Source organism: Ambystoma mexicanum, chromosome 3q (genome assembly GCF_040938575.1).
Source record: "Ambystoma mexicanum isolate Mex_15411 chromosome 3q, UKY_AmexF1_1, whole genome shotgun sequence".
Classification (NCBI taxonomy): domain Eukaryota; kingdom Metazoa; phylum Chordata; class Amphibia; order Caudata; family Ambystomatidae; genus Ambystoma; species Ambystoma mexicanum.
This window is the reverse complement of record NC_090926.1, coordinates 807126484-807146324: the sequence shown is the minus strand read 5'-3', so window position 1 is coordinate 807146324 and position 19841 is coordinate 807126484. Positions and strand designations below refer to the sequence as shown.

General features: G+C 50.3%; 1 protein-coding gene across 1 annotated transcript in view; it reads right to left on the bottom strand.

The window, feature by feature from the left end:
* Positions 1 to 18035, bottom strand: part of CACNA1G (calcium voltage-gated channel subunit alpha1 G) — a 1457373-nt gene extending 1439338 nt beyond the window's left edge. Inside the window, exon 1 of the mRNA XM_069654906.1 lies at positions 16194 to 18035. Coding sequence (XP_069511007.1) covers positions 16194 to 16411 — 218 coding nt within the window. The 5' untranslated portion in view covers positions 16412 to 18035. The remainder of the gene's footprint in view (positions 1 to 16193) is intronic.
* Positions 18036 to 19841: the final 1806 nt, after the last annotated feature.

The following is a 19841-nucleotide window of genomic DNA, read 5'->3' as shown; positions in this document are numbered from 1 at the left end:
TGGTATTTTTTTAGATGAACGTGATGTGTTGGGTTGAGCTAGGTTTGTAGTTTAACTAGCGATTAACGTAATGTGTTGGGATAAGGTCTGTGGTGGAATTAGTCATGCAAAATGTGTGTTGAAATGAGCTATGTCTGTGGTTTAATTAGATATGGTACATGTGTGTTAAGCTGAGCTAGGTCTCTTTTTTAACTAGAGATGGAACTGGTGCATTGCGGTGAGCAAAGTCTGTGGTTTAATTAGAGATGGAACTTGTGTGTCCGGCTAATCTATGTCTGAGGTAGAACTAGTTCTGGGACAGGTGTGTTGGAATGAGCTATGTCTGTTGATAAACTAGAGATGGCCCTAATGTGTTGGGCTGAGCTTGGTCTGTGGTTTAACTAGAGATGGAACTGTTCTGTTAGACTGAGCTGGGTCTGTGGTTTAACTAGAGATGGCCCTAATGTGTTGGGATGAGTTAGGTCTGTGGTTTGAATAGAGATGGAACTGGTGTGTGTTGGGCTTGTGGTTTAACTATAGATAGAGCTGGTGTGCTGAACTGAGTGAGGTATGTGGTTTAATTTGAGATTAACCTGGTATGTTGGGCTGAACTAGGTTTTTGATTTAACAACCGATGGAACTGGTGTGTCAGGTTGAGCTAGGTCTGGGGTTTAATGTGAGATTGACCTGGTGTGTTTGTTGGGTGGAGCTAGGTTTGTGGTTTAACTAGTGATTCATGTAATGTGTTGGGGTGAGCTAGGTCTGTGGTGGTACTATTTATTCAACTGGTGTGTTGGAATGAGCTATGTCTGTGGTTTAATTAGAGCTGGACCTGGTGTGTTAGTCTGAGCTAGGCCTTTGTTTTAACTAGAGATGGAATTGGTGCACTGAGGTGCGCAAGGTCTGCGGTTTAACTTGAGATGGAACTTGTGTGTCCGGCTAAGCTATGTCTGAGGTTGAACTAGTTGTGGGACAGGTTTGTTGGAATGAACTTTTTCTGTGGCTTAACTAGAGATGGCCCTAATGTGTTGGGTTGAGCTAGGTCTTTGGTTTAACTAGAGATGGAACTGATCTGTTAGACTGAGCTGGGTCTGTGGTTTAACTAGTTATGGATGAGGTATTTTGGAATGAGATGTCTGTGGTTTAACTAGAGATGCCCCTTATGTGTTGAGCTGAGCTAGGTCTGTGGTTTAACTAGAGATGGAACTGGTCTGTTAGACTAAGCTGGGTCTGTGGTTTAACTAGTTATGGATGAGGTATTTTGGAACGAGATACGTCTGTGGTTTAACTAGTGATGGCCCTAGTGTGTTGGGGTGAGTTAGGCCTGTGGTTTAAATAGAGATGGAACCGGTATGTTAGGCTGAATTAGGTCTGGGGTTTAACTAGAGAAGTTGCACTGAGTTAGATCTATCGTTTAACTAGAAATGGAACTTGTTTGTTTGGCTAAGCTCATTTTGAGATTGCACTAGTTGTGGGACCGTTTTGTTGGAATGAGCTATGTCTGGGGTTTAACTAGAAATGGAACTGGTGTGGTAGGCTGAGCCAGGTCTGTTATTGAACGAGAGGTGGCTTGTTCCATGCTGAGTCAGTTTTGGGGGGACGGATAGCTAAATTAAGGAACAGTTTCTGCCATCAAGATGTTTTCATGCACTTTTTACAAAATGTTATTATGACTGTGTTGCTACATTATTTGAATGAATCAACTGGATTTGAAAATATCTACGTGTAATTGTAATCCTCTGGATCAGGGGTACACAAACATATGTACACCTGAACGCGCAATGTTCCAGTGGCAGCTCTATTTAAGAAAGAACAGCTGTGATGGTTGCCATAGGTTTCATCACAGCGAGATCAAAGTGCTGGGCTGCTTTGCCCTTAGGTTAAACATATCCCAATTCCATGGTGGTGTGAACTTGGCTTTCCATTTCTTTGAACACTCAGCAGAGCACCAGTTGCCTAAATGAAGTGTTGCAAGTGAGCGCGTGAAAGGAGGCGCACCATTAAGGAGCTCCCTATATTTATAAGTGTAGAGATGGCAAATGCCCTCACCTGAGGGAGCCACTTTTATTTCCTATAGACTTTAAGTGTCCACTCGAGAACACCCTAACATACAGGGGAAGTGTGCTCACCAGTGAGTGGAAACTCCATGAAGGTGCAAATGAAAGATGACAACTTTGCTGTAGAATGGGGTTGTTTTCTTTTGAAGTATCCCTCCGTATAATGCAATGCTTCCTGGCAGAACCGGGCTGGGGTACTTGGGCATTTGCCTATGTGATGTGTCTGCCTTGTATGGCCACTTGTACTTGAACTTGCCAATCTTCTGGGGTTGCATGGCCTGATCACCTCTCCTTTGCTAGAAGCGAGGAGCCATCCTCCAAACTACCCGTCACAGAGGTGGCACTATCCCCAGGCCTTGGGACCATCCGACCCTGACTGGCGATGATGCCTACACAATCCCTGATTTCCAGCCTAGTCCCTCCTATTGAGGGATGTTCCCTTGTATTTGCGGATCTTCATGATCCTGTATGTATGAGCCCACTCGGGTCAAGAGGTATTTTCTCAAGGCACCTCTTTAAAGTGCTGTTCTGTTGGACCCACTTCAGAAATGTTGAGCCTGAAATCCGCTGTTTGAAAAGTACCACCCTGCAAAATGCCCTCTTTTAAATGTTGAGACAGGGTGTTTTTCTATAGCAACTTGAGGAGAGTCTTCCCCCTGGTTTGCAGGATTCATCCACATTAGGCAAACGTCCTTGTGGGGATGGAACCCCTATTTCTTTTTTTTTTGTTTATTAAAATGCATTTGGTTTACATCTTAAACCTTACATTTGTGATTTAGCTAAATTAACATTGTCCTTATCTTAAAGTCTTTAACTTTAATACTCTGGGTTACTGACACAGTTTCCAGAAGTAATGGTTTCCCAGAAATGGATGATGGTAAACCATCTTTCTGTTGTTTCCATTAGGATTTTGCTCCATCGTTCTTCAGTTTCCATTTCAATGGGAGCACTTTGGTATTTGCCACTGTATATAAGTCGTTTCTGATTAAGGGCCTCGCATTCCATTATTACATGGTATAAAGTTTCAGTTTTCCCCCAAGTTAGGCAGAATCTACAATCACTCTTTGCAACTTTGTTTTGGGTTCATTTCCCCGAGACTTCGCTTGTGGGGAGTAGATTCAGCCTCAGTCTTAGGAACTTATCACAAATTCTTCGATCTGGCTATAGGATGAGATAGTGGGGTATTTGATTAAGCGCCCTTGATTCACCATTGCACTTTAGACGGAACCCCTATTGCCTGGACACTGTCCAGCAGATGAGAATTTGGTGCGACAGATTTTGCAGCAGGTGTAACCGACCTGTCACCAGCCAGATGTTTTGGCCGACAACTCCCATCGGCTACAGTCAGGATAGTCTGTGGTGAAGGATCATGGATGTTGTAGGCAAAAATGTCTGGGGAGTGCCAGGTTGGCTACCCCTGCTTTGCACCAGCCACCCGTACACGCATGCTCCTTTTCTGTGCATATGGGGATGAAAGGATGCCCACCAAATGGTGCCCTTTGGTAAATCCAAACGCTAATTTGGTACAGTTTTGTATTTGCACCAGTAAACAATACTCTTTGCCAGTGTGTACCGTGTCACAATTTGGGGTGACAGGACAGAGAATGATGTGCTTTAGCTGTAGATATTTACATTAAAAGGTAGTGCAGGAATAGGGTACGGTCTGCATCAGCCATCCCATAAAGGGCGAGGGGGTGCAAGCATTTGGAAGAGGTGGTTTTAATACCGCTGGGGAATAACAGAGCAGAGGAGTAGACATACACAACTAAGGGTTTCGTTTTCCAAGGGCACCAGTCAAGAAAGGCTCATGGGAAGCATCAGGAGGCAATTAATATGAACGCTGGTAATTGACGGAACAGCCTTCTACTGGGAGTGTTGAGCGTGACATCGCAAAACAATTTGACAAAAGACTTTGGTGGACAATGTGGATACCCTTAAGTTATACTAAAAGCAGAGATGGTCGCTAAGCGACTCATTCTGAGCCCTGCATTAGGCCTATAGATGGGTAAAGCTCCTGAACACAAGCCCCGACTCTAGACGCTCATGAACACAAGCCGGGAGGACATGGAGGAGTTAAACCCCCGAATCTAGACCTGATAGACATAGATGGGTAAAGCTACTGAACACAAGCCCGAGCACATGAAGGAGATAAAGACCAAACCTAGACCTGATAGAAATAGATGGGTGACGCTCTTGAACACAAGCCAGGAGGACATGGAGGAGATAAGCACCAAATCTAGACCTGATAGACATAGATGGGTAAAGCTCCTGAACACAAGCCCGGAGGACATGGAGGAGATAAGCCCCAACTCTAGACGCTCATGAACACAAGCCGGGAGGACATGGAGGAGTTAAGCACCAAATCTAGACCTGATAGAAATAGATGGGTAAAACCCCTGAACACAAGCTCGGAGGACATGGAGGAGATATGCCCCGACTCTAGACCTGATAGGCATAGATGGGTAAAGCTCCCGAACACAAGCCTGGAGGACATGGAGGAGATAAGCACCAAATCTACACCTGATAAATATAGATGGGTGAAGCTCCTGAACACAAGCCAGGAGGACATGGAGGAGATAAGCACCAAATCTAGACCTGATAGACTTAGGGCCTCATTACACGGATGGCGGTAGGGATTTACCGGTACCGGTAAAATACTGGTACCGGTAAATCCCTACCGCCTTACTACGAGGTCCCTTTGCGGGTTGGGGGATTTAACGCCTGCTTTTTGCAGGCGTTAAAATCCAACCCGCTAAGGGACCTCGGAGCTAATTACGGCACCGCAAAATTGCGGTGCCGTAATTAGCGCCTTCCCCATTCCCATAGAGCCCTATGGGGCAGAAATGGGAATGGGGAAGGGCAATGGCGGAAAGGGGATTTACCGCCCCTCCAACCTTGGAATGGGGCGGTAAATCCCCTTTCCGCCAAGGCGGTGCCGGTATTTTACCGGCATGAGCCATGGCGCTGATAGCGCCATGGCTCACCGCCTACCGGGTAATGAGGCCCATAGACTGGTAAAGCTCCTGAACACAAGCCCGGAGGACATGGAAGGGTAAAGCCCCAAATCTAGACCAATAGTGTGTCCATCAGTTACGCTGTTCCTGGGACATTTTGAACTATTTGTGCAATCAGGGGAGACCGAGCAGTGATTCAGTTCATGCATGCAGGGGTTAATTGGCCTTTCAACGCATACAGTCAGTGAATCTGGGGAGATATGTGGGCACATACAAACGACAGGTTCTAATGTAGTGGCGGTCATTGTGGCGGTCATTGTTGTAATAACAGACACCCTTGCAACCCTCCCCTATCTGCATAACCTTTGCAGAGGTGGTGCCTGCTCTTTACTCATGCAGCAAAACCAGACACAATGTGCAACAGGAATGTGTGGGGGCCTCTACATACTCTGGCTCAGCACAAGTGCAGTGTGTTCACATGCACAGCATGCAGCAAATAGAAGAATGTGGGGATGCAATAAACATCAGGGCAAAACCCTTGAACCCAGACTTCAAAACCCAGAATAGAGAGGCTCTGAATCGGCGGACATGGACATTGGTGGTGAGGGGGTAGAGCCCCTGAATCTAGACCTGATAGACTTAGATGGGTAAAGCTCCTGAACACAAGCCCGGAGGACATGGAGGAGATAAGCACCAAATCTAGACCTGATAGACATAGATGGGTAAAGCTCATGAACACAGGCCTGGAGGACATGGAGCAGATAAGCCCTGATTCCAGATGCTCCTGACCACATGCCAGGAGGACACAGAGGAGTTAAGCCCTGAATTTATACCTGATAGACATGGATGGGTAAAGCTCCTGAACACAAGCCCGGAGGACATGGAGCAGATAAGCATCAAATCTAGACCTGATAGACATAGACGGGTAAAGCTCCTGAACACAAGCCTAGAGGACATGGAGCAGATGAGCTATGATTCCAGATGCTCCTGAACACAAGGATATAGAGGGTTAATCCCGGAATCTAGACCTGATAGACATAGATGGGTAAAGCTCCTGAACACAAGCCAGGAGGACATGGAGGAGATACGCCCCGATTCTAGACGCTCCTGAACACAAGCCAGGAGGCGTGGAGGGGTAAAGCCCTGAATCTGGACCTGATAGACATAGATGGGTAAAGCTCCTGAACACAAGCCGAAATGACATGGACATTTCCGTGTCATTTTATTGTGGGATGTCTTTTCACAGGGCTTTTTACCGCAATTTTTTTTTCGAAAAAAACCATCACATTTTTTGGGGGGTTCCCCTCCCCCTCAACCACTCCCATTTTCTAAAAAATGTGATGGGTTTTTTCCAAAAAAGAATTCGCAGTACAAAACCCTGCGAAAAAACATCCCGCGATGAAAGGACATCGTACCCTCCTGAACACAAGCCAGGAGCACATGGAGTGGTAAAGCCCCGAATTTAGACCTGATAAACATAGATGGGTAAAGCTCCTGAACACAAGCCGAGAGGACATGAATGGGTTAAGCCCCTGAATCCTGGCCTGATTGGTATGAAACCAAATGTTACGGGCATTAAGATGTTATGGGTATTAAGGGATAAAGCCCTGAACCCAGGTCAGATGAACACAGGGTGCAGGGGTGTGCACACTACTAGGTCTCCTGAAAGGAGAAGCCACTGGACCCATTCCAAGTGGACATAGACGGCTGAAGCTCTTCAAACCTGGCCGGACGGGACATAAAGGAATAGTGCCTAGGGGACAGAGGCTAAACCAACTGAACCCAGACCTTGTGGAAATTAGCTGCAAAATAGCCCAGTCCTCCAGTGTATTAGGGCAGGGCAGGTTGCAGCCCCTGAAACTAATCCTGGTAGACATAGATCAGTGATGCCCCTCAACACAGACCTAATCGGGATTATTTTCTTTTTTTTTATTTCTTTTTTGCGGATTAGTTTTGCAATTGCAGAAAATGTTTTTCACAATTTCCTTCAGCTAAAACAACTAAAACCTGGTCATTCGTCTTTACTTGTTCCATCTATTGAGAGCTTATTAGCATTCCATTGAAAGCAGGTATGTTGTTTCTAAGTCCTTGCTTTTCAATACATTGTCCAGGAATGCTATTCCAGCACAAGTGAAACGATGATCTTTTCCCCAAGACAAAGTATCCCCACTATTCTTCGGCACATTTTACTTTAAATGGGGCAAAGTAACCAGCAGGATTTTGCAGTCTTACATCATGAATTGCTGTACATTCTAGCAATAGATGGAATGGTGTTTCCAATTGATCTCTTTGATGACAGAATCTGCAGATCCCTTTGTTGATTCCTCTTTTCCCTGTTCTCTGTTTGTATTCATTTGTCGGAGAAACTCCAAGGCGGATTTCCATTAGCCTCTCTCTATAATACTTGGAGGGAAATTTCATTAGATACTCTGGAAGGATGTTCCTTTGACATATTTTTGTTATTTTTTAATGCCAATTTCGCTTCTCTTGTTTCGATCCAATCTAATCTATTAAACTTTTCTTTCACTCCGTTCGAATTGGTTAGTAACTCTTCCATTGATGATTCTAGATTATGTAGCACCTTTGTCCATTCCTCTTTCCAAGTATTTAATGTGGTTGCACTTTTCCCTATTCCTGAGTTAGTTCATATTTTATAGCCCTCTGCTGGGTTTTCTTCATTCATTTTCCTTAGCAGAGTCAATGATTTCCATTCCATTTTAGACTGCAATGATTAGAGCCCAAATTCAGCGCTTATCGCCACAATTGGGACTGTTACATGGCAATTTTAGAATTGGTTTCCAAAAAAGGCTTTCTAATTTTGCTCAAATGCACCGAGACAAGTTTATCCCCGCCTCACTACCATAGGATAGCGTTGGTACAACTCTATGAGTATAGAACATATGAAGCAGCAACAGAGAAAATGCACCAAATCTACCATTCAGTATGGAGCCTTGACATCGTAGCGTCTTTTTTTTTTGACAGAGCTCTTCTTCCCATTGCTTTTCTATATAAGAGATATTAAATCTTATTCCCAAGGACCATACTGGCTAACGGACACCCTTGTTTGCCCCCTTTTTTGATGACGATATCTGTGGTTGGATTTCCAGTGTTTGATGTTCTTATCTGTGCTGATGTGTCCTGGTGCATTGCCTCCCAGCCCACTTCATCAGCCGCAGCAGGACCTGCCCCAGACTTGAAGGACGAGGCCAGGGTGTCCATGGAGGGGAGATTCCGGAAGCCCCTGAACACCGGCCTGGTGGACATTGAAGGCTGGAGCCCCAAGCACCAGCGCGTGTGGGCGTGGCAGGCAGGAACGAATAGAATGTTGACATGGCGGGGGTTTAGTGGTGGAGTCCGCGACCCGGGTGTGATGGCATGGGGTGGGCGGCTCGAGCCCTGGAACCCAGGCCTGGGAGGAATGAATGCAGAGGAGCAGCCTCTGAGTCAAGAGACACGAAGGACACGGCTGGCACTGCTGCAACAGGACAAGATGCCTATTCACTCCCACTCTAATTACCACTTCAAAAAGGAAACAAGAACAATCGGGCACGTGGATGCATTCCCTGCCCACCGCCGCTCGGTCTCCCGGCCCTGCTGCTGCAGCATGTGCTCGCTTCTCGCGCCGGGTAAACAGCATACCCCGTGTCTCCCTCTCGCTCTCTCTCACTCACTCTGTCGAGCACTCTTTCTCTCTCTCTCTCTCTCTCACTCACTCTCTCGAGCTCTCTCTCTCTCTCTCTCACGCTCTCTCTCACGCTCTCTCTCGCACTCTCTCTCTCACTCTCTCTCTCACTCACTCTCTCGAGCACTCTGTCTATCTCTCTCTCACTCTCTCACGCTCTCTCTCTCACGCTCTCTCTCTCACGCTCTCTCTCTTGTTCTCTCTCTCGCTTCTCATCCAGGTCCTCGATCCTTTCTTTTTGCAGCCTCTGCCTTGTACCCTCCCCCTCTGGCCATGTTTAACTTTACTCGTGCCCCCCATGCGTTTTCGTTCCTTATATTTGCTTCCATCTTGACATCTGCCTCTCCCTCTCATCGCTCTTTGCTTTTCTCTTTCGCTGCTGTTCGGACTTCCCTCTCTCGCTAGCTCTCTTCCCATCCTCTGTGCAATGCCCAGACGCAGGCCGTCCCTCTCCTCCTTTACCCACAAGCCACCCCTTTCTTCCTCCTCTGTCTCCCCAGTCACCCGGTTCTCTTCCTCTGCTTCCCCTGCTCTCTTCCTGTGCTCGTGTTCCTCGGATATTCTCCCTGCTTCCCCATCTCTTCCTGCAAGCTACCGTTCTTATAGCCTCCACCCCCTGCTCTTATCCCTCTCCCACTCTACCCGTCTCCCGCCCTTCATTTCACTGGACTCCCTCGCGTTGTTCTTCCCTCTGGTTCTCTGCCTTTGTGTGCCTTTTTTCTTCCCATGATGTTCCTCTCAGTCCTCGCGTTCCTTTTATTTACCTCCCTGCTCGGTGTTTACTCTATCAGTCTCTTTTCTCTCTGCCTCCAGTGTCCGTTCGTCCTATGTTCTCGGTCTTTAACTCTGCTTTCTCTTGGTTTCTCGCTGTCTAATAACCATGCTTTCCCCATCTGTTTCTCCCGCCACCTCCCCTCACCAATGTCTTTCTATCTCACTTCCCTTCGCTCGTTCTCGCCCCTTTTTTACCTGCCTCTCCCCCTTCTTTCCTGTATTTGTCTTCTCACCTTTTCTCCGTTTCTTTCTCTTCCCCCCTCGCTAAATCCCCCCCACCCCCCTCTGATCTCTCTGTGTCTACCTCTTAACTATGCCTCTAATTTCTCTCTGTTTCTCTTCCGCTTCGGCTTTTTCCTCTCTTTCCCTAACTTCGTCGCTCTCTTGTACTCTCTCTCTCTTTCTCTCTTTCTCTCTCCATGTGTCACTCTCCCTCCTAACTCTCAGTCCGCTTCTCTTTTCTCGCGTTCTTTCTGCCTTGCACTCCCTCGCCCCTTCTCTTCCCAATTCCCTTTCTCTGCTTCTCTCCGCCGCTCTCTCCTCCCTCTCCGCCCTCCCTCCATCACCTCCCTCTCTTTCTGCTGCTACTTATTGTTTCCACGCGCTTGACGTAAGTGCGTTTATGGAATCCGCTGTTTTGACTTCAGCCCCAGAGATATTCCTTTCTCCTACCAAAGCAGAAAACAGGGAGACACCCCCTAAAATGAGGGTAGGCTTCCAAAAAGCAACCGGAGACATGCGTGAGGAGAGCAGGGACAGGCGTGCCAGAAAATCTAACCCAGACATGGTGCACAACTCACGAAGGGGTGGGGGAGGGGAGCGCGAGCCCTTCTACATTTGAGCTGATTTGTTCATGTCAACCTTCTCTTGTCAAGCGAAACTCTACATCTGGTTACAATTGAGCAAAATGGCAAACTTGAGGCTGTACCTAATACACATCCATTCCCACATCTGGGGAACACACTGCCGAGCTTCCAGGAGGGGGAGGGACCTCCCGGGAACCCCTGGAGGAAGCCTGGGCAGCGGTGAACAAGCCATGTGCCCAGAACTTTCAGAGCAGGGGCTTCCAGGGGAAGACGTCTCCTCACCAATGGGAGGGCAGGGGCTTCCAGGGGAAGACCGAGAGGGCAGGGGCTTCCAGGGAAAGACGTCTCCTCACTGATGAGAGGGCAAGGGTTTCCAGGGAAAGACGTCTCCTCACTGATGAGGGCAGGGGCTTCCAGGGAAAGACGTCTCCTCACCGATGAGAGGGCAGGGGCTTCCACGGGAAGACATCTTCTCACTGATGAGAGGGCAGGAGCTTCCAGGGGAAGACGGAGAGGGCAGGTGCTTCCAGGGGAAGGCATCTCCTCGCCGATGAGAGGGCAGGGGCTTCTAGGGGAAGACGGAGAGGGCAGGGGCTTCCAGGGGAAGACGTCTCCTCACCTATGAGAGGGCAAGGGCTTCCAGGGAAAGACGTCTCCTCACTGATGAGAGGGCAGGGGCTTCTAGGGGAAGATGTCTCCTCACTGATGAGAGGGCAGGGGCTTCCAGTGAAAGACGTCTCCTCACTGATGAGAGGGCAGGGGCTTCCAGGGGAAGACGTCTCCACACCGATGAGAGGGCATCTCCTCACCGATGAGAGGGCAGGGGCTTCCAGGGGAAGACGGAGAGGGCAGGGGCTTCCAGAGGAAGACGTCTCCTCACCGATGAGAGGGCAGGGGCTTCCAGGGAAAGACGTCTCCTCACTGATGAGAGGGCAGGGGCTTCCAGGGGAAGACGTCTCCACACCGATGAGAGGGCATCTCCTCACCGATGAGAGGGCAGGGGCTTCCAGGGGAAGACGGAGAGGGCAGGGGCTTCCAGAGGAAGACGTCTCCTCACCGATGAGAGGGCAGGGGCTTCCAGGGAAAGACGTCTCCTCACTGATGAGAGGGCAGGGGCTTCCAGGGAAAGACGTCTCCTCACTGATGAGAGGGCAGGAGTTCCAGGGGAAGACGTCTCCTCACTGATGAGAGGGCAGGAGTTCTAGGGGAAAACGTCTCCTCACTGATGAGAGGGCAGGAGTTCCAGGGGAAGACGTCTCCTCACTGATGAGAGGGCAGGAGTTCTAGGGGAAGACGTCTCCTCACTGATGAGAGGGCAGGAGTTCCAGGGGAAGACGTCTCCTCACTGATGAGAGGGCAGGGGCTTCCAGTGAAAGACGTCTCCTCACTGATGAGAGGGCAGGGGCTTCCAGGGGAAGACGTCTCCACACCGATGAGAGGGCATCTCCTCACCGATGAGAGGGCAGGGGCTTCCAGGGGAAGACGGAGAGGGCAGGGGCTTCCAGAGGAAGACGTCTCCTCACCGATGAGAGGGCAGGGGCTTCCAGGGAAAGACGTCTCCTCACTGATGAGAGGGCAGGGGCTTCCAGGGGAAGACGTCTCCACACCGATGAGAGGGCATCTCCTCACCGATGAGAGGGCAGGGGCTTCCAGGGGAAGACGGAGAGGGCAGGGGCTTCCAGAGGAAGACGTCTCCTCACCGATGAGAGGGCAGGGGCTTCCAGGGAAAGACGTCTCCTCACTGATGAGAGGGCAGGGGCTTCCAGGGAAAGACGTCTCCTCACTGATGAGAGGGCAGGAGTTCCAGGGGAAGACGTCTCCTCACTGATGAGAGGGCAGGAGTTCTAGGGGAAAACGTCTCCTCACTGATGAGAGGGCAGGAGTTCCAGGGGAAGACGTCTCCTCACTGATGAGAGGGCAGGAGTTCTAGGGGAAGACGTCTCCTCACTGATGAGAGGGCAGGAGTTCTAGGGGAAGACGTCTCCTCACTGATGAGAGGGCAGGAGTTCCAGGGGAAGACGTCTCCTCACTGATGAGAGGGCAGGGGCTGGGGCTTCCAGGGGAAGACTTCTCCTCACTGATGAGAGGGAAAGGGATTATAATTGTTCTTTTATAACACGCTTTATACCGGGAACAGTTTCTAAGCGCAAGCTCGGGATTCAAACCTGTGTTGCTATGTGTTGTCTTGCTTCCTAGACAAACGTGTTGCCCTTGAGCTATCCTCCCAGCCCTCCAGGTGAAGACGTCTCCTCACTGATGAGAGGGCAGAGGCTTCCAGAGGAAGATGTCTCTTCACTGATGAGAGTTCAGGGACTTCGAGGCAAATATAACCTCCTCAAAGATGAGAGGGTGGGGCTTCCATGGGAAGATGTCTCCTCACTGATGGGTGGGCAAGGGCTTCCAGGGGTAGACATCTCCTCGCTGAATAGAGTGCAGGGACTTCCAGGGGAAGACGTTTCCTCACTGAAGAGATGGCAGGGGCTTCCAGAGGAAGATGTCTTCTCAGTGATGAGAGGGTAGGGGCTTCCAGGGGAAGATATCTCCTCACTGATTAGAGTACAAGGGATTCCAGGGGAAGATGGTCTCTTCACTGATGAGAGGGCAGGGGCTTCCAGAGGAAGATGACTCCTCACTGAAGAGAGGGCGGGGCTTCCGGGGAAGGTGTTTCATCACCAAAGATAGGGCAGGGTTTCCCAGCCTTGAGCTATCCTCCCAGCCCTCCAGGTGAAGACGTCTCCTCACTGATGAGAGGGCAGAGGCTTCCAGAGGAAGATGTCTCTTCACTGATGAGAGTTCAGGGACTTCGAGGCAAATATAACCTCCTCAAAGATGAGAGGGTGGGGCTTCCATGGGAAGATGTCTCCTCACTGATGGGTGGGCAAGGGCTTCCAGGGGTAGACATCTCCTCGCTGAATAGAGTGCAGGGACTTCCAGGGGAAGACGTTTCCTCACTGAAGAGATGGCAGGGGCTTCCAGAGGAAGATGTCTTCTCAGTGATGAGAGGGTAGGGGCTTCCAGGGGAAGATATCTCCTCACTGATTAGAGTACAAGGGATTCCAGGGGAAGATGGTCTCTTCACTGATGAGAGGGCAGGGGCTTCCAGAGGAAGATGACTCCTCACTGAAGAGAGGGCGGGGCTTCCGGGGAAGGTGTTTCATCACCAAAGATAGGGCAGGGTTTCCCAGCTGAAGATGTCTCTTTACCTGAGATCATGCCATCTCACTGATGAGAGGGCAGGGGCTTCAAGGGGAAGATGTCTCTATGCTTCAGAGAGTGAAGCAGCTTGCAGGGAGGCTTCTGGAGGAGGAAGATGTCTTCTCACTGATGATAGGCCAGGGTCTTCCAAGGGAAAATGACTCCTCACTGATGAGAAGGCAGGGTCTTCCAGGGGAGGATGTTTCATCACCAAGGAGAGGGCGGGAGCTTCCTTGGGAAGATGCCTCCTCGCTGTTTAGAATGCTGGGGCTTCCAGGAAAAGACCTCTCCTCGCTAACAAGAGGGCAGTGGCTGCCAGAGGAAGACATCTCCTCGTTGATGAGAGAGCAAGGGCTTCTAGGGAAAGATATCTTTCATTGATGACATGGCATGGGCTTCCAAGGTAAGAAGTCACTCACTGATGAGAGGACAGGGGCTTCCAAGGAGGACATCTCCTATCTGATGAGAGGGCTTAGGCATCCAGGGTAAGATGCCTCCTCAATGATGAGAGTACAGGGCTTTTCAGAAAAAGACATCTCACTAACAATAGGGCAGGGGCTGCCAGGGGAAGGGCATTTCAGCACTGAAGAGAGGGCAGGGCCTTTTAGGGCAAGATGTTTCATCACTGAGGAGAGGAAAGCGCTTCTAGTGGAAGGCCAATCTTTACTTGAGGGAGTTCTATGGTTTCCAGAGGAAGAGTGTTTTTACTATAAGATGGAGTCCCCTCACTGTGGCAAGAGGAAGGGCTTCCAGGGAAAGCGGTTCTCTACTGGAGAGAATGCAGAGGAAGGTGCTTCTTTCTGAGAAAGGTACAGGAGCTTCCCAGAAAATATCAGGAGTTAAAGGGGAAGACGTTTCTTCACTGGGGTGAGAGCAGGGCCTTCTGAGGGAACACATTCCATCACTGGGGTGAGAGCAGGGGCAAGATCACAGAATAGAGAGCAGGGGCATCAAGGAGAAGGCATTTCAACATCAAGGAAAGAGCAGGAGCTTTCTGGAAAATACATCTCCTCGGGGATGGGGGAGAAAGAAAGACATGAATTGATTCAGGCAAAGCAATCTCTTTATTAGAAAGGTGCAGGTGCATCCAGAGGGAGAGCTTCATCAACCCGGAGAGACCAGGGGCTTCCATGCAAAAACACTTCCGGGGAATATGCATCCTTCTTTGTGGAATGGACAGAAGCTTCCAATGAAAGAGATTCCATCAATGAGGAGAGTGGAGGGGCTTCTAGGTTGAGACATCTCACTGAAGAGAGTGTGGGGAGCTTCCAAAGGGAACCATTGAATCAAAAGTACAGGGGCTTTCAATGGAAGACAGGTCATCATTGTGGAGGGAGCAGGATCTTCCAAGGGAAGATATGTCATCATTGCAGAGAGAGCAGGGCCTTCCAAGGGAAGATATGTCATCATTACGGAGAGAGCAGAGTCTTCCAAGGGAAGATATGCCATCATTTCGGAGAGAGCAGAGTCTTCCAAGGGAAGATATGTCATCATTGTGGAGTGAGCAGGGCCTTCCAAGGGAAGATATGTCAGCATTGAGGAGAGAGCAGGGTCTTCCCAGAGAAAATGGGCCATCATTGTGGAGGGAGCAGGGTCTTCCAATGGAAGAGATGTCCTCATTAACGAGAGACCATGGCCTTCCAAGAGAAGAGAGATCGTCATTAAGGAGAGAGTAGGGTCTTCCAAGGGAAGATATGTCAGCATTGAGGAGAGAGCAGGGTCTTCCCAGAGAAAATGGGCCATCATTGTGGAGGGAGCAGGGTCTTCCAATGGAAGAGATGTCCTCATTAACGAGAGACCATGGCCTTCCAAGAGAAGAGAGATCGTCATTAAGGAGAGAGTAGGGTCTTCCAAGGGAAGATATGTCAGCATTGAGGAGAGAGAGCAGGGTCTTCCAAGAGAAGAGATGCTATCATTGAGAAGAGAGCAGGGTCTTTTAGAAAAAAAAAACCTTTGTTGTCAGGGTGCACTGTGGTTCTGTGTAGGATCTGGGATTTGAATACGGTGTATGCTGGGGGCCACACCTTGGATTCATCGCCCAGCAGCAGCTCTTGAGAGGTTTAAGTCATAATAAGGCAGGATCACCTGCACATCAGGAGATTTCCCAAATGAGAGGTGACTCTGAATGGGCTTGAGGAAAAGGGACAGATTGAATCACCTGCCAGGCTCTGCTTTACATGTCTAGGCAAACTCTCCATCCCGGTCATTGCAAACATGGACGCATCTATCATCCTCCGCCATACCACTAACACAGGTGCCCTCTGCTAGTCCATCCCTGCTGCGCTCCCATCGAATATGTGCATGGGTTCAAAGGAGCATAGTATCAGGGCTGTTTGGGATTAGTCAGTCAGAAATACAGGTAGCACACACATCCCTGTTACTCCAGTATAATAATCCGTCCCCTGTAATTTATAATCCCCATCCCTCCAATGAGAAATCCTATCATTGAAAGAATGAAGGACCACGCAGAGCAGCTCCTCAAACCCAGCAGCTCACATCCACGTCCAATAAAAACGTCCAGACTGTGCCTAGAGCATGAATGACTCGGCCCCAGCCCAACACGCCTTTCAGGGGTGATTGGAAACATTGAGGAGCTGGTCGTCTCTGGCCTTGCTGTGCGATCCAGTTGTGCGTGGGTCACACTGGTGCATGGGTGAGGAGAACCTCTCTTACCTGATGCTGGGAAGGGCTCCATCTCACTGTGGCGGTGCCCATGCGAGTGGGCTGTCGGCATAGCAAAGGATATGGGTTACAGACGATCCGGAGGCACCAGCTCCTGGGTCTGCTGTGCTGGCTCAGGTAGAAAAAGACCACGGGGGCCAGCGTGGGATAGGGCAACTCCTCTGGCTCCGGGGCCCCGCCGCCAGGGTCCCGGTCCCCTGGAAGGGCCCCAGAGAGGTCGTTCAGACGGACGAAAGTTTTGGGCTGGGCCGGCTCCTGATCAGTGACTCCATCCTCGGCCATCCTGAGTCCAGCTCACAATGATGGTGGGGCCATAGCGGGCCGGACCCTCAGTCAGAGGTGGGGCATGGAAGCATGTTGCTAGCAGAGGTTGGTGCTTGCCTCCTCTGGACCTCAGTCCACAGCCAGCGCTCTCCTCCTCTCACCATGCGCTCTCCTCTTCTACGCCCCTGCCACTCCCTCTCACCAACAACTCTCCACTGCCCGCCTCCCGCCTTGACCTGACCCTCGACTTCCCTCCTCTGCTCGTGCCTCCCCTCTCACACCTTCTGCACCCTCCGCTCTCCTCTGCTGCTCCCACTCCGCCTCTCACTGTACACTACCCTTTTTGGTACCAGCCATCGTTCCTTCTCCCCCACGAGGCTCACTGCACTCTCCTCTCCTGCACCCTGCCACCATGCACTTTCCTCCCCTTAAAGACGGCTCCCTCCTCAACTCGCGTTCGGCGCCCTCCACTCTCACGTGGTCCTGTCTTTCCGCGCAACCTGCTCCATCCCCTGACGCCCTGACGCCCACCGTGCGGTCTTCAGTGTCACCCTGGCTGTTCCCACTCCGTTCCTCTAACTCTCGCCCTGGGCGCGTGGGGGAGCTCCTCTGCCGTCCCCACAGTCCTAGGCTCTGCTCCCTTTGTACCTCTCTTGCCCGCTATGGCTCGGCGGGTGAAGGCTGCCCCTTCATCCCTCCCTCCGCCCCTCTTTATTGTACTGGCGCTCTATTCTCGCCTGTAGCGCCCTCCCGTAAAAAGACCCTCCCCGACTTCTTCCACTCCGTCTCCCATTATTTCAGGTTCTCGTTTCTCCTTTCTGTCTTCGTTCCAGGTCTAGGTGTGCACAGGCATCAGGTAACCTTCTCCCGCCTGTCTTTCTAGTGGACGCCCGTCTTTAGCCCATCCTATTTAATCCAATGTCTTCTATTCCGCCTCTGCCCATTGTCTGGTCCCCTCGTTCTCGCTTTCTCTATTATCTCGCCTCCTCCTTTTCTCTATCGACTCTCTTCGCGACCCCCACTCTTATGTGTGCCTCTATTTACCTTCTTACTATGTTTTCCTTTGCTTCCCCCTCCTCTATTTTCGTTATTCCCTCGCTCTCGCCCTAGTATTCGCTTTAATTAAACCCGTCTGTCATCGTCTCTCGTTTTTTTTTCTCTTCCACTCCAGCGTGTTGTTTCCTTTCACCTCACCCTTCCCTGGAGACCCCTATAGCTCAATTCCCCCTCCACGCGTGTTTCTCTCGCCCCCGCCTTTTTATTTCCCCATACCCCCCTTGCTCTCGGAATCTTTCACTAGTTGTAGACTTCTGCCTCCAGGAGGGTCCAGTCCTGTTGCTTGCTTAGCAATGTGCCGTCTTTATACACCGTCCCTTTCTCTTCGCGCTACTCTTTGCCAATGCCTTCAAGTCTCCCCACTGCCCCCTCTTCGTAGTTTCTGCCTCTCTCCGACACCCGCTGCTTATCCTCGGTGGTTTCTGCTCCTGGGGGCCCCTCCCGTGGCTGCTTATCGGTTCTTCTTTCGTGGTCTGCACTGGGTTGCGGCGCCCTTTGGTCCCCAGCGAATCTCCGCGGGGTTCCGCTCTTGCTGCTTGGAGAGGAGACAGCGGAGCCCCACAGCTGTATTCCAGGTACCAACTTTGGAGCTGGCCTCGCCTATCACAGGCCGGCTGGCCAATGCGCGAGCTCGCTCCTCTTCTCGCCGCTTCCATTGGCTGACTGCCCTGACATTCAACATGGAGGGGAGGGTGAACAGCTGGAATCTGATTACACTAACTCCAGCTCCTGGCCGCTCGCCTCCGGAGCGCCCTGAATCACAGGGACCAATCAGCCGACAGAATGGGGCGAACCCCCTCCCTGATTGGGTCTGCGGTTCGGGGAGAATTCAGACTAATCTGGGGCAGCTCGAACGACTGATTGAATGCCGGTCGAGGACGACGTGTGGATGAATGCAGTGCATGCGCTCCGACTTAGTTGGCTTCCAGAACTATTGGGATGGGAGGCAGGTGCATTTCTGAGAGGTGCTGCGAATGGGTCCTCTGCATATCTGCTATGGTAGAACCAGGTGCTGCTGAAGCTTAAATCCACCATAATCCCACCTAGAAGAAAAACACGAATGCCAGAACCATCAGAAGTGTGATGGAGTCAAGTTTCAGAGGCAACCGACTGAGAGCAAGGGGGCCAGGGCACAAAGCTCTGATGTGGCAAGCATAGCTAAGGGTTTTGGGGGTCTGGTTCAAGGAACAAGTGGCAAACATTCTTTACTAAACTGCCTCTGTGAGGAATTCGACCATCCGCACAGGGAGCCTGTGCACGCCAGGGCTTTTTTGGAAGTTTTGTAATTAAAATGAATGATGGGAGATGAACCTTAGAAAATGTGTGGGTAAAAATAACACACATTTTCCTATGCACGCCGCACAACAAACACATAGTCAAGTGTACTCCGAGGGGGACACAGTCTACAGGCGCAGTCCTCCGTGTCACTTTTAGCTGGAATCTGACAGCCATGGGTACATCAAAGCATCCCTGAAGGGGGAAGGCAACACCTTCCTCCAGCCATGGCCAGCCTAATTAAAAATCAAAGGCTCCATGGATCTCCCCTGTTCTATTGTCAAAGTTCTGTGTGGTAGAAGCGCATACTGATGTGAGTTACATGAAAACAGGCCTGCAAAGAGGTCTGGTCACAGAACTAACACAAGGGACAAGAAACACCAACACTTCTTTGATATGCAACGTGTCAGCTTGAAGCTAGCTCCTAGCCCTCTGTATGAAGGGCAGTGAATGTCATGTCTGGGACAACTGTTTACAGTAGGCAACTCCTGCAGGGAACTCCCTTCCAGAGCAAAGAAGTATGTGATTTGATGGCGACAGAGAGTCTGTTCTCACCACAAACTTCAAGGGAGACCTGCACTTTGATCAGGAGTCACAGAGAGCTCAATTAACCAGAAACTTTACAACAGACAGGAAGACAGGAAGATGGGTGGGACTTAATAGTACATGGTGTCAGCCCTTACCTTTCTTGTTTCAAAGCACTATGGTTATGACCTCACGCATAACAGAATATTATTGGTGGGGGCCCAGGATTGGTTCATTAATGTAGTCTCAGCCTGCACCAATCACTGAGGCCCATTTGGCTTTAAAAGAGGGCTGAGCCCCTCCTTAGCAGATCATCTGACAACTTTGAATGGAGTAAGAAGAAGGACTAATTTGGACCCTGGTTGAAGGTACAGTCTGCTTTACAGCTTCGGCCAGTGAAAGTAGGCTAGGATTTCCAACAGGGAAGCAAGATCCCTCCCCTAAACTTCTCACAGGGATCAGAGGGAGCTATTGAATCCCGAGGACTCTCCAAGTAGCGCCAGAACCGTTACCCAGCCAGCACACAGTGTGCCCTCCTAAGTTCTGCCAGCAAGCTTCCTAGGTGGGAAGTGCCAGAGAGTCTCTGAACAAA